At 37.6% G+C, this 14008-nt stretch overlaps 1 protein-coding gene across 1 annotated transcript; it reads left to right on the forward strand.

The window, feature by feature from the left end:
- The first annotated feature begins 1681 nt into the window (after nt 1-1681).
- LOC117790955 (retinol dehydrogenase 13) lies at nt 1682-13247 on the forward strand. Its single transcript, XM_034630573.1, has 5 exons — nt 1682-1779; nt 3332-3981; nt 4578-4641; nt 12163-12309; nt 12420-13247. The coding sequence occupies exons 1-5, from the start codon at nt 1682-1684 to the stop codon at nt 12610-12612; spliced, it is 1152 nt and encodes a 383-aa protein (XP_034486464.1). The 3' UTR covers nt 12613-13247.
- Nucleotides 13248-14008: the final 761 nt, after the last annotated feature.

Here is a 14008-nt window from a genome sequence, read left to right on the forward strand (position 1 = left end):
TGTTTTTTGTCCGATCCTGACAAGCAGGACTTTCATAGAATTTAAGGACCAATTGTCCTTAAAGCATAATTTTCGTCCATGCCAGGACAAAAAACTCAAATTTTATCAACTCAAAACTCAACTCAACTATTCATTGATTTTATAACTATTGTTTCTTGCGGAATACGTCTGTGAATATAGGTACCATTTTTTGTGAAAAAATTCGATACACCCTAATATATGTATATACTTTATAGGGTCCGAGATGCCTTCTTCTCTTTGTTACGTAAATTTCAACAAATACAATATATTCTGTTACTTGTGTATTAAGTTACGCTTATAATCAGATTTGAATTCGTTATTATGTATTTTTAAATCCTTAACTTTATTTCTCGATAGCCAATTAAGAGATGAAAATAAGCAATATATAATGTACTCCAAAAATCACATCAGATTGAAAATTAATAAACCTCTGATTGCCTTAAAATTTTATTTCACCTCAGAACTGTGTCGTAATGCCGCATCCGTGTCAAGAGCCGCATCCAAAAGCTGAAGCAGTTGTTAAATGTCATTAAAATTGGTATGCCACAAATGAATTAAATAAATTAAATTAGCCAGCAGACGCGAAAAATATGCAAACTGAATGCGTAAAACCACCAAAAAGAAGTGAGGAGAAATAAATAAATAAACGAAGTTAAAAACCAAATTAAATATGGAAAAGCGCGTTTAAATAGCGAGGAAATTTTTTTCGCGGCCTGGGCAAATTCACACCTAACCTAAAAAGCGGCGACAGGTGCTTAGCAACCCTGGGACTATGTAACTCTCGTTCTCGTTCTCACTCTCTCTTTCTCTCTCTCTCCCTTGCGCTCTGTTTCACAGATTAATCTGTCTCTGTCTAACGCTCATTTAAATGCCGAGCAACAAGCATTTATGTAAATTGAAAATATGCCGGAACGGGGCAGCCATTTAAATTCAATTGTCGGCCGCATCTTGTGTCGCCATGGAAATCCGTGTATGAGTGTGCCAGAGTTTTACAGATTGTAGGGACTAGAGCAGTTACACCAGCCAACTGTTCAATGTCGGAAAAAGCTATATTAATTAAAAAAAAAATTGTTAATATTGAATAAAGCTAAACAATTTTCAATAAAAATCTAGATAAACAGCCATTATAATTTTTAGTGGTTTTTGCTATTATTCAAGTCCCTGGATCAAGAGATAGCCAATTCGTAAATGAGGCATAACGCATCCAGGCCTCTCTCGTTTTTTTCTTTTGTTTATATTGCATATTGGGCATCTTAAGTTATTTACTGATATTATTGCAACAACTATCTAAGGAATTTTCTAAAAGCCAACAAAGAAATTGTAACTAGCTAGAATTCCCGTCATTCAAAAAACGTCAGATTTGACGGGAAAAAAGCTGACTTGGCAACACTGGAACAAAGGTTGAGGCTCATGCTGAGGCTGAAGCAGACCGGGATGTGGGTGCACGCAATGAGAATTTATGTATATTTATTATTATGATTACAGTTCAGTTTGAGATCGCGGGTCGTGCAGAGCAGTGCAGCGGGTGGCAACCACAACGTACAGACATACATACATATATCCACATTCTCATTCGTGCATCAATAAGCGGAAAGTGACAGTCTTGAAATTGCCTACAAGCAGACAAGCATCCATACATAAACTTACGCATATCGTCATCATGGAGCGCCTGCTGACCATATTTGAGCAGGCTGATCCCTTCTCAACCTGGTGGCCCACCATAGCGGCCCTTGCTGTTGGAATTGTGATTACAGTGCGGTGAGTGTGAAGAGGAGTGACAGGAGTGCGGGGAGGCACAGGCAGCTCATACATTTTCATGAGTCAACTACGGCAAAGCGGAAAAGCGTAGCACTAACGATAAGATGTGGACATCCGGTCACCCGGACACCCAGACGCAGCAAACTTTTGTCGGACACGTATATATATACATATATAAATGTCGCGACAAAGTAAAAACTCGCTTTATTCGAAACTTTTTAAGTGGATTTCATAAAGAGGGCGAAGACTTCTATCCATCTCCCCTTTCAACCCTATGCCAGTTCATCCCTGTGCCACACTGTGCCGCCAACTGTGCCGCAAAGAGTGCTCGGATAATATGTAATATCTAAAGATTATTTTTGCGCGTTGCGCTTTGAGTGTCGCGGTTTTTGTGGCCTGCGCCAGTTGCAGGTGTAAGTTGTATAAGGCAGTGACAGTGACAGTGACAGTGGAAGGCGGAAGGGCGGAAGAGGGAAGGGGGACCGGTACCGGAAATGGGGGCGTGGCATTGAGCAATGTGCTGCTGCAATTGCAATATGTAGCAAGTGGCAACTGACAACTGCGGCAAGTGCCAAAAGCTGTTGAAAATATTTGTAAAGTGGATTTTCTCAAGTTTGCTAAAAGTAAATGCGATTGGCAAATGAATTCAGAAATGTGGCAAGTGCTTGGGAGGATGTAGGAGCCAAGTGCCAAATAAGTGTCAACCAATGAAGTGGAAGGTCATAAAGTACAAATTCGAAAGTTACTCCAACAAGCAACAAAATTAACTTCATATCAGTTGACAAGTGGTTAAATCTATGAAAAGAGATGTAAATGTGTCAGTTTCTTAAAGATATGCCATAAAGTATTCGGAACTGAAAACAATTATGCTGTTTTGAAAATAAATTTTTATTTTAAAGTTTATTAAATAGTTTTAAAGTTTTTTAAATTCAAAGAATTTTTGTTTATATACTAACACCTTTTTAACATTTCTTAAATAATTTTTCTATTTTTCTGAACCGAAATCCAAAAGGTATTTCGAGAGCCAAACATTCAAATAATCAGATATACTTACTAAACCGATGTACAAAGGCAATCGAAAACCAAAATAAAAACATAACCTAAACCATAACTTAAACCTGTATTTCGATACCTTGATACCTTGAATTATAATGATATCTTTCTCAAGTCAAAATCAATATATTTTAGAAGGAAAAGTTGTTAAAGTCAAACGAATCTTTTAACCTGCAATGTTATCTACATTTTTAGATATTATCTATCTCAATGTAATGATTTTATAACGATAAAAGCTCTGTATCCTAAAGTCAAAGCTTGATTTATAAACGTATGTTATATCGATAATCATAATTATTCATCTGTGTATGCCAATGAACTAACTGATTTTATTGACGCCTATCAATGAGTTAGATAACACCGGCGGGCACCACGCTCTAGGTCGAATGACAGTTGCACATCATTAGGAGGCTGCCACGCCCACGCCCACAGTTCTCTATGATTAGGTAGCTTCTGCCAGTGTACTTCTCTATATAACTTTGCATTGCCCGCATTGCAGAACCATAATGAGCGGCCAGCGCTGTCCCAACGATAATCAAATCAAGGAGCAAATTGTCGTGGTTACTGGAGGCAACAGCGGCATTGGCTTTGAGATTGCCAAGGCGCTGGGGGCGCGGGGAGGTCGCATTATCCTTGCCTGTCGCAACATGAAGGCCGGGGAACGTGCCGCGGCCATTATCAAGCGGGAGCTGGGCTGCCACACTCCGACCTCGAGTGGCGACAACATTAATCCGGCGGACCGCTACTTCGTGGAGGCACGTCAACTGGATCTGTGCTCTCTGCGCAGCGTGCAGCAGTTTGCCAGTCGACTGATGGCCGAATTTGACCACATAGATGTGTTGGTGAACAATGCGGGTGTTGTGTTTGGCGACACCCGGGTGAACACTGCGGATGGCTTCGAGCAGCATTGTCAGGTGAACTATTTGGCGCCTTTTCTGCTGACACAGCTTTTGCTGCCACACTTCAAACGGTCGGAGCAGGGCAGGATTGTGTTTGTGTCGGCACACGCCCATCAGGCGGCCAAAATCGATTTCGACGATCCCCTAAATGTGGGCACTTGGGCGGTCAAGTTCCATGCACGCGACGCCTTCGCCCACTCCAAGTTGGCAGTGATTTTGGCCACACGCTGGCTGGCCAGAGAACTCAAAGGTAAGTGGGCCACGGGGGGATCAGTGCCGCCACTTGTGGAAATTGTGGAAATTGAAAACTTTCTCTGTAAATTATTGAAATGTTTAATTCGAGCGTGCCACAGTTTTTCTATTTATACCCGTTACTTAAAAAATAAGAAAAGGGTATGTTGTGTTCGTTGGAATGTATGTAACAGGGAGATGGAGTCATCTCCGACCCTATAAAGTATATATATTCTTGATTAGCATCAACAGCCGAGTCGATATTGCCATATGTGTCTGTACATCTGACCGTCCGTCAGTTTTTTAGATAATACGTTTTTTATGGTAATTAACTTTATCTATTAAAATTATCTATTATTCCACTGAATCTCATCTAGATCGGACGAGTAGAACGGCAGTAATAGCTAACCAAAGTTATTAATAATTAATACAATGCAAGCACCTAAAAGTATGCAGTAGTTTTAAATAAGTAGTTTTTTTTTTTTTTTTTTTAATAAGTAGTAATTTCTATAAAGTACTTAAATATATTTTGAAATAAGTAACGGGTATCCTCTGGTCGGGATGTCGACCATAGCCTTTCCGACTAGTTTTAATATCGCTCCGATTTCCCCACAGATACCCCGGTTACGGTCAACTGCTGTACGCCTGGACTTGTGAGAGGCACCAGACACCTGCGCAAGTAAGTAACGAGACCAATCCACAGCCACAAACTAAAATTGAAATCAAAAACATAAGCCCAAAAGTTGCACTCAGTCCTAAGTGCAACTGCAACTGCAACCAAAACTGAAACTGAAACGGCAACTAAATTTTTAAGCTCATTTCGCTGCAGCGCTAAAAACTTTTTGCACTTTCATTTGGCTTAGCGTGCTCTGTCGCGGGCGGTGGGCGGTGGTCAGTGGGCGTGACCCACTGTTGGCTTTGGGTCACGTTGTTGCCATCAAAAGTCGCCTGTGTCCTGGTCGCAACCCGCCACTTGGCATCGCATCAAGGTATCATCAAGTACCGAGGGCCAAATGCTAATGTAATTAAAGATTTCAAAATGAAATACCTCGAGAGCCGATTGACCTAAGAGCTGAGTCAAAAGCCGCCGAGTCTAAGGTCGATCTAAGCAGGTTGCATTCTCATAATTAATATTATTTTGAAATTTGTGGTTAAAGTCATTAGGGAGTAGGTTTTTTTTGCTGATTACAGACCGTTTAAAGTAATAATTTAATTTTTAAAAATTTAGAGAAAAAAAACTAGATAGATTCTAAAAGCAGTTCTTCAGTAGTTATGTTAAGAATAGCAATATGCACTTTTATTTTTTTTCATCAGAGGTAATCACTGCTGACGGCAGTTCGCGCTAGTGACGAAAGCAGCACGAAGGTTGCGAAAGGCGACTAGCAATATAGACAGCTAATATGAAAGATTTGCTACGACTATCTGATCAGATCAAGTTATATAGGGTGTATCGATTTGTGTGGGCAAAAAAAATTTAAAAATCATAATACAAATGCGTAGTCTACGGTCAATTCATAGATCTTTTCCCCAAGAAACCATAGTTCTAAAATCAATTCGCAGTCCCCACTTTTGGGGTTAAAAAAAAAAAAAAAATTTTTTATTTTTAGCATGCATTTTTGGTATCTTTAGTCCGATCCTGACAGGATAGGTATCAAAGCCCTTGCTTGGATCAGAACTTTCGAAATCAACGATCAATTGTCCCTAAAACATAATTATCCATGCAAGGACTAAAAACACACAACTTTTCAAATCAAAAAGCGGGGACTAGGAATTTATTTAGAATATCTTAGAATTGACCGTAAATTACGAATTTAGGTTAAAAACTTTTTAGATTATATATAGTGCATTTGTATGGGCCAAAAAAATTCACAAATTTAACCCATATTCGTAATCTATGATCAATTCTAAGATATTTTCACCAAGAAACCATAGTTCTAAAATCAATTCCTAGTAAAATAATTTTCTGTAACTTTTGTCTTTTATTTTTAAATGTAGAATACAGAAGAATATATGGATAAAACTCATGTTTTCTGACCCATTATTCAAAAAACTTATCGCTAGAATTAAAGTGCTTTAAAATTGTGCTTTTGTTGGTCATCTTTTGCTTTCCATTGCTGGCATTTCACAATCGGTATGAAAGGCAAACAAACTGAAATCCATTAGGATGCCTGTCAAGGACAGTAACTGCAGTCAGCACTGTTGAGAGGGAGAGTGAGGAAGCGAGAGGGAGCGAGAGTTGGCATAGGAAGAGGAGAATGATGACAAGAGCTTAAAGCCTCTGCATGCAAATTGGCCAACAGCATGTACCCTCCCCTACCCCCTTACCCGTTTATCTAGCTATACATATAACAGATATACATACATACATATATATTGCGTATATGTAGAAAAAAAAAACTAAATTTGCACAATACACAGAAAAGGACGTGCAAACACGACAAACAGTTGCAAATTGCGGCAGAACAAAATGACTACAAGCTGCAACTGTAACAGCAACAACGTCAGCAACAGCAACATCAGCTGCTAGCAACTTACGAGTACTCATGATGACAATTCCGCCCCCTTCAGCATCATCTGCTTAGATAATCGAGCATCGAGTGCCATTTGCAACACTCTCAGGCCCACAAATATACACACACATATTCTCTTGCCACTGCTGCAACTGATGGTGCTGTTGTTGCTGCTGTTGTTGTTGCTGCGACAGCTGCTTATGCAACAAAAGTGAAATGTTATAATTAAAATGCCAAGCACGAGTCGCGATTCGTTCCGCAAGTGTAAAGCCGAGACCAGCACTTAACAATTGTCCACTTCTTTGGCTTGCAAAGAGGTCAACTCGGGTCCTCAACTTTGCCTAGATCGTGAGGTTTTGAATTATTGCCTAGCCACACACAGCTGACAGTTGTTGCTATCCTTTGTTTTTGATGTCCCTGTGGTGTTGTTGTTGTTGTTGTGACTGACTGTGATTGTTGTTGCCTCCAATGCTGGCGATGGCGCCGCTGTGTCAGCAATCCAAGTTCAAATGACAAGCGTCTTCTCGCGAGTTCGAGTCCCTCTCTTCAAGTCCATCGCAAAATTAATGCAAGATTTATGGCTGACCAAGTTTTGCGCGGCAATCGCAAATCTGTAACTTTCCGACAGTTATAAATTAGATATTGCCACACATTGTGATGCCTCGAAATCAAACTCATTTTTCAACCAATGAAGTCATTCACAATGTCATATGGTAATCTGCTGATACATATAGTCAGAATGTCAACACATATAAAATTATGAAGACAAATGAAACTCAACTTTCAAAAATTCCAGAAACTTTTATTTATTGTTTGACATCAATGTTGCCATTCAGTAATTTTATGGTTTAAGGCACAACTTGAAAATTATTCAATATTATTCGCATTAAAGATGAGTCTGAAATTTAACATTAATTAAAAAAGGACGCTGTTTGTCAGCAATATGATAAATCTGAATTATTTTTCTGTAACAATTGTATTAATTTGTATTGCTTTCAAAGAGACTTTCGTATTAAATATTGTCAGAGAATTTTCCACTAACATTATGCGAATGTCTGCTGCTGACGTTCTATGGTTGTTAACAGCTTTGCAAGTATAGAAAGATTATAATCCCAAATCATGAACAAATGTAATTGGAGTCTTCAGTTCACTTAGCACACCTGTACAAGTATTACATTAATGTACATATGTATGTGCAACGACACGCACCACAAATTACACAATTCAATGGCAATAATTGAAATATAGTTGAGTGAAATGACATGCCATGTGGCAGGCGGTAGGTTCAATATGCTGCCTGCCTGGACATCTGGACATCTGTACAGTTGGACACTTGCCACATACAAAAGTTGAGCTGTCAGAAGCCACAATAGCATAATCCATCATAGACACGAAATTGTAATGTCTACACATGTTGAAATCGTATCCAGTTGGCATTGCCAATGCCAGACCAGGTCGAAACCGTAAGAGAAAACATTGTTAACATGCGTCATTACAATTTGCAAAATGACATAAGAGCGTAACAGATTCTACACAGTCCGAAAAACTTTGTGAGACTTTTTTTTACAAAAAATAAAAGGCGTGTATATTTTTTTCAAGGCTGCAAACCGGTTTTGAACCGAACCTCGCAAAACCGTTCCGTTTTTGGAAAACCCGAAACGAATGACAAGCCGAAAATTTAAATTATTAACCGAACGAATAAATAGTTCGGTTCGATAAAAAAAAAATACTTTCATAAATTTTATGTTTTTCTAATTTCTAATTAGCAATTATTTGAATAAAAATCGTAAATAAATAAGTTATATTTAAATCTTTAAATTAATTTCGATTATGTACAAAATTCAAATTCATTTAAACAAAATATTTAATTGGTTTAAGAAAATCAAAATAAATTTAAAACAATAAAAATATTTTTATGTATTTAATTGAACTAAGGGTCGAGCGTAAACCTTAAGTTCCGGGTATACATAAACCGGTTGACGAAACGAACCTTAATCTTGCTCTCTGGTTCGAGCCAGGGAACCGAACCTTTTATAACGTTCTGGTGGTTTACAGCCTTAGTTTTTTTTGTTTTCAAAAATGCCTTTTTTTTATATAACATGTTCTAAGAATCATAAGCATCTTATATTGCATATTTATATAGCAAAATAAAGTTGCGGAATTTTTAAATTTATGAAACCAGTTACTTGAGCAACTGTAAGCTCCAGAATTTAACAATTGCCTTTTAAAGCTTCAACCACTCTTTAATTATGATTCGTAATAATTTTTTTCTCAGTGTTGCAATGTTGCATGTTGAGACAAAAGGCGAAACAATGAAAGAAAAGAAATCAAATACCAGGGCAAGCGTACAAATCATTTGGACATAAAACGCAGCACCTTGACAGGCGCTGTATCTGGGCCGGAGGCAGAGGCTCAGCAAATCGGCAATAGGCACGTGGCACGTGATCCAGGCGCAGCGCCAAGAACAACAGAGCAACATGCCACACACACACACACACACACACAAATATATATACCATATACCAAGAAACGGCTTCAGGCTGCGGCAATAAAACAGCAAATGAACAGCGGATATAACATAAAGTGGACGTGTACAAGATGGCCTAGAGTTCACCTCACCTCAAATACATATAGTACAAATGTCTGTTAGTAGGTGTGCATGTATGTGTATTACTTCCTTGTTATACATATACACAGATAGATGTACCTTGCATGCATTTACTTCCTGTCCATTGGCTGCTTGCACTCACTCAGTCACTCCAACTCGTTCCGTCTCCCAGTTCTTGTCGGCGTTTTCAACTTTTTCTGTACATGTTTTGCTTCTCCAAGTAGATTTTCTATTTACAGACTTTGTAGCGCCAAACTGAACTTTTGTTATACTTCAAACACACTCAGATATACACACACACATACACATAAACAACACCCTCTGCCGTCAAGAGCATCTGAAAGATAACTCTTTGACTTTCGTTACTTTAATGTCTGGCAGGCTCGTATCTGCTGAAACAGCTGTCAGCTATGTTCTGCACTTTTCCATGTTTGTCCTCTTACTCCTTCTCCTCCTCCTTCGACCATCTGCTATCGAGTTCAGTTGTTTGCACCATCATTTCCTCCTGCGGCGGTCAAGGCGCTTGGCATTGGCAGAGCCAAAGAATACGCTGCCTGTCAGTCAGTCATTCAGCCAACCAGTCAAACAGTCAATCAGCCACATTCTTGCTGTTATTTATTGACAGGCAACTGCTAGGTTTCTGCTGATTTCCACCAGCTGTCTATTTTATTCAACTCTGAATACATTTTAAAATCGCAAAATATAAATAGATCCTTTTTACCTATCACTGCGGACGGCAGTACGCGCTAGTGACAAAAGCAGCACAAAAGGTGCGAATAGCGACTAGCCATATATACAGGGACTAATTCCTTTTCGAAAATCAAGAAATGTTTATTCTACGACTTTTTGAAAAAACCGCTAGTTTAGCGGGAAAGCGCTAAATCCCGCCAAAATATAAATTTAAAAAATAAATTACATTCGGCACTGCGTAAAAACATATAGTAAGAAGCTCCATCTTTTTGCGCATGGTGCAGAATGTAATTTAATTTTTTAATTTATATATTTTGTTTTAAATTTATATATTAAATGGAATATTGTTCGTCACAAAATTGGATATCAGAAATTTTGGGGCATGAATAGGCTTTCGTCACTTGACTTTAACCTCGTAGAGTGTTTTTTTTTTTAAGTTATTAGTATTATATAAGTATTTATACTCGTTAAAGAAGTAATTTTTCAATGATAGGAATTTTTAAATAGAAATGCTCACTTCACTTTCAAATGCTTTAAGAAAAATGACTTACAGAAAATTTAAAATTTAACTAAAGAAAAAGTATATTATTTGCGATAAACAAACTTTCATTATTAAGAGCATATTCAATACTTGACAACAATGAATATATTAAAAGCTTTACACTGTCTACATGATATATTTCATTCAAAATTTCGTTGCAATTAAGCAATTAACTTTTGTAATTATTTTCATTACTTGGCAAGTGCAAAATGCAAAAGTTATCCTTCCAACTTTCAGGTGAATCAAAGTCTTAATTAAAATGAATTGAATTATACTATTATTTAAATAAATGCTTACTATTATTCCACAAGAGTGGAAAAGTTGAGTCAGAAATGCGAATTAGTGCTCAGCAGGTATTGGGAAACCATTTAAAACGAGTATGTTTTCCGTTGTGCTTTTCACACCAAATATTTCCATGTAATCATCTGCAGTTTTCTGATGCTCTCGGTTGGGTCGATGGACGTGAACTTTGTCTGGCTTAGCGGTTCATGCAGCAAGCCCTACGGGTGCTTAATGCGATTCAGAAATGCATCTAAAGAATTAGGAGTGCAGGGCAGGACAGCGAGGCAGGGAACGATAGCGGGGCAAGGGAAAGGATATAATAGTCGTGGCAAGGGCAGTTTCAAAAGCGTTGCAACACTCTAGCCAACGGTGAATGGAACCATTTATGCGCCAACAGAGGGAGGCAACAGAGGGAGGTCAAAGAGAAAACAACGAGAGGAGCAGACAGATAGACGCACGCACACTTTAACACGCTTTTGTGTGGCTGCAGGTGTGTGTATGTGTGTGCGGTTATGTGTCTGCATGTGTGTGTGCGTGTGTGTGTGTTTGCAGTACCGTACTACGAAATGAATGAAAATGAAAATGAAAAGCAGTTAATGCTCAAGTCACGGAAAAAGCGTAAATGGAAAAGTTAAACGCATTAATTATTTATTTATCGTTTTATCATGTTCAAGTGTCGGTGAACCTGCACCATTGTAAACCAGCAGCAACGATACAAACAGCATACAACAGCAACAGCAATGACAGCTAAGCAAATTGAGCGCGAGTTGGTAATCCTCCCTGAAAAGAGAGACGCATACTTAAAGCTGACCGTAGTCAGAGAATGAAATGGGAAACGTAGGTGGTCACTTCTCCCCAAAAAAAAAGGGCTTTGGTTTTGCCACCACTGTTGAAAAAGTAATTAAAGCAATGAGAATATAAATTCTTTTAAAGATCAAGCGCATTGTCATGAGATTAACAATGGCCAATCCAACTCAAACTTTGTTAGCCCTAACACAGCTAATAAATATCAAATGACAAATTTCATTTAAAAAAAAGAAAGAGCAAATAATAAGAAACAAGAAATTTCTGATTTTTATCCTTCTTTGTTTTATTATAAACAGTAGATAAATAAATTTATTTCAACCTTTAGAATGGAATATAATTGTTCAATTTCAAGAGTGTATAAAATTCGTCTTTAACTTAAATTTCTAACGGTAAGCTGCAAAGTTTTCAAGTTTCAAATAAAACTCGTTGTCATTTTGTAATCTTGTTATCCCTTGGTTGGCTTTTAATACTCAGTATAAACTGCACAGCAGGTAATTGCCTGCACAATGTCCTGCAAATTGTAAAGTTTATGAACAACAAATAAACATGTACAAAATCGCAGCAAAAATAAATAATCCTTGTAGTGATAAGACGTTTGTGCTTACAAATATATTTTTAATCGATCCTAAAAGTATGCTACTTAAAATTTACTAAGAGTATCTCCCAGTCGACTGCAGTGTGGACGGAATCTATTAATTGTTTTCGAGTTTTAATTACAATGGAAATTATATTAGTTAACTTTTGCATTCTTTTTGCATACAGCTCACCACTAATGTCGGCTATTTGCGTTAAAGTGATAACCTACCCATGGATGTGGCTATTTATGAAGAACGCATTCGAGGGTGCCCAGAGCGCCATCCGACTGGCAACGGATCCCCAGCTGAAGCAAGTAACTGGAGAGTACTTCAAGTGAGTTGGTATTTCCGTAACCGGCTGCTGCTGCTGCTGCTGGTGCCGCTGCCGCATTAGCGCCACTTTGTTTCCTTTTTATGTATGCAACATTTCTTGGCTACTTGCAGTGACTGCGAAATTGCGGCAACTTCGGAGGCTGGCCAGGACAAGGAATTGGCCAAGAAATTGTACATGCAAACCATAAAAACGCTCCAGCGCGTTACCAAACTAACTGTCGACAGGGAGGCGTGCACCATGGAGACGGATAAAGAGACGGAGACAGAGACAAAGAACGAGAAAGAGAAAGAGAACGGCAACTGATTTATGTTAGGCACGCGGCCTGGCGTAGACGTTGTCTGCAAACTGCAACGTCTATTTGCATTTGGTTTAACAATTGCCGCATTAAGCATTCCGGACCAGTACCCCCACACCCCCATCCTACGTCGGGCAAACAAGCCCCCAGCTTGGCCCCGCCCCATTTTGAGGGCCTGAAACTGAAGCTGAGACTGCCTCTGACTTTACCTCTTAGAAACATATGTAAATTTAATGTGCGAGCAGCCGGAATTTGCTGATTTTGTCTTTTATTTTATTTCATTTCATTGTAAATTATTTTCTCAAAAGGGAAAACTCATGAACCCGTCATAAGCACAGATTTACGAGGCGCGGTCAATTAGAAAATCACCATATGTTAACTTACTTTCTGTATTCTTTGTGTTACCCTTTGAAATAACGTTTTATGAATTTATTCAAAGCATTTCAGAGGTTCAACACGGCGAACAGCAGACTTTAATTTAAATATATGAAATACATATTTTAAGATATACATATCTGCAATAAAAGCATATGGGAATATTATTTATTTGGGTAAATAAAAAAAAGGGCGCGTTCAGCAAGAAAATTGTTACTCATCAAATTTTAGATTCCCCCAAATGAATGTCAAAAATTAAAACTAAGAATACAAAATAATAGGAAGTATTTAATATTGAAATAAAACGTAGGAAAATAATATAAATTCCATTAAAAAGTGGAAAATAAATCCGGGATACTAATAATTTGAACAATTTCGTTCCATTGTTCAATATTTTTGCTAATTTTCAGATTTTATTTTAGAGAAAGAGAAATGACAACAACCATTCATTTCAAAATAGCTTGGTTATTTTTGCCATCTTTTTATTAATTTTTTGTATATTAATGAAATAGATTTTTTCTAATTTTTGTATCCTGAAAATTTTTTCAAGTTAAATTTTCCAATTAATAAATTATTTTAAATTATTATTTATTTGGTTTCTTGATGTTTTATTCATTCTATTTAAAATTCCTAAAAAAAAAACATATTCGGAATTCGAATACTTTGGGGGTATCTCAGGACACTCGACTGCAGCGTTCGTATTGACACATTTTTACTAAAGCTTAATTGTATTCTTGTAGTTATTGTAATATTATATTCAACCTATTTAATGCTTTGCATATAGATAGTTGTCTCTGTTAGGCCCATGAAGTAATTTTAGATTGCTAATTACAATTAACAACTCTCGCTCTTTCTCTATTTTATTGTCTATTCAGTCTGTCTCTGTTGTTATGGTAACTAGACAATACGAGCCGACAAACTGTTGCTGTATATAAGCCAAACAGCCAAACGGCAAGGTACAACTGATGGACAAAATGAAACGATGGATGTATGTACATATGAGTATGTAAAAACATATGTATGTATTTG

Source organism: Drosophila innubila (genome assembly GCF_004354385.1).
Source record: "Drosophila innubila isolate TH190305 chromosome 3R unlocalized genomic scaffold, UK_Dinn_1.0 2_E_3R, whole genome shotgun sequence".
NCBI classification, from domain to species: Eukaryota; Metazoa; Arthropoda; class Insecta; order Diptera; family Drosophilidae; genus Drosophila; species Drosophila innubila.

Excerpts from the sequence above, each read along its gene's own strand:
- LOC117790955 (XM_034630573.1), top strand. The coding sequence starts at position 1,682 with ATGGAGCGCCTGCTGACCATATTTGAGCAGGCTGATCCCTTCTCAACC. Across the intron at positions 4,642-12,162 it reads GGCACCAGACACCTGCGCAA|CTCACCACTAATGTCGGCTA; the intron begins GTAAGTAACGAG and ends TTTTGCATACAG. Across the intron at positions 12,310-12,419 it reads GTAACTGGAGAGTACTTCAA|TGACTGCGAAATTGCGGCAA; the intron begins GTGAGTTGGTAT and ends GGCTACTTGCAG.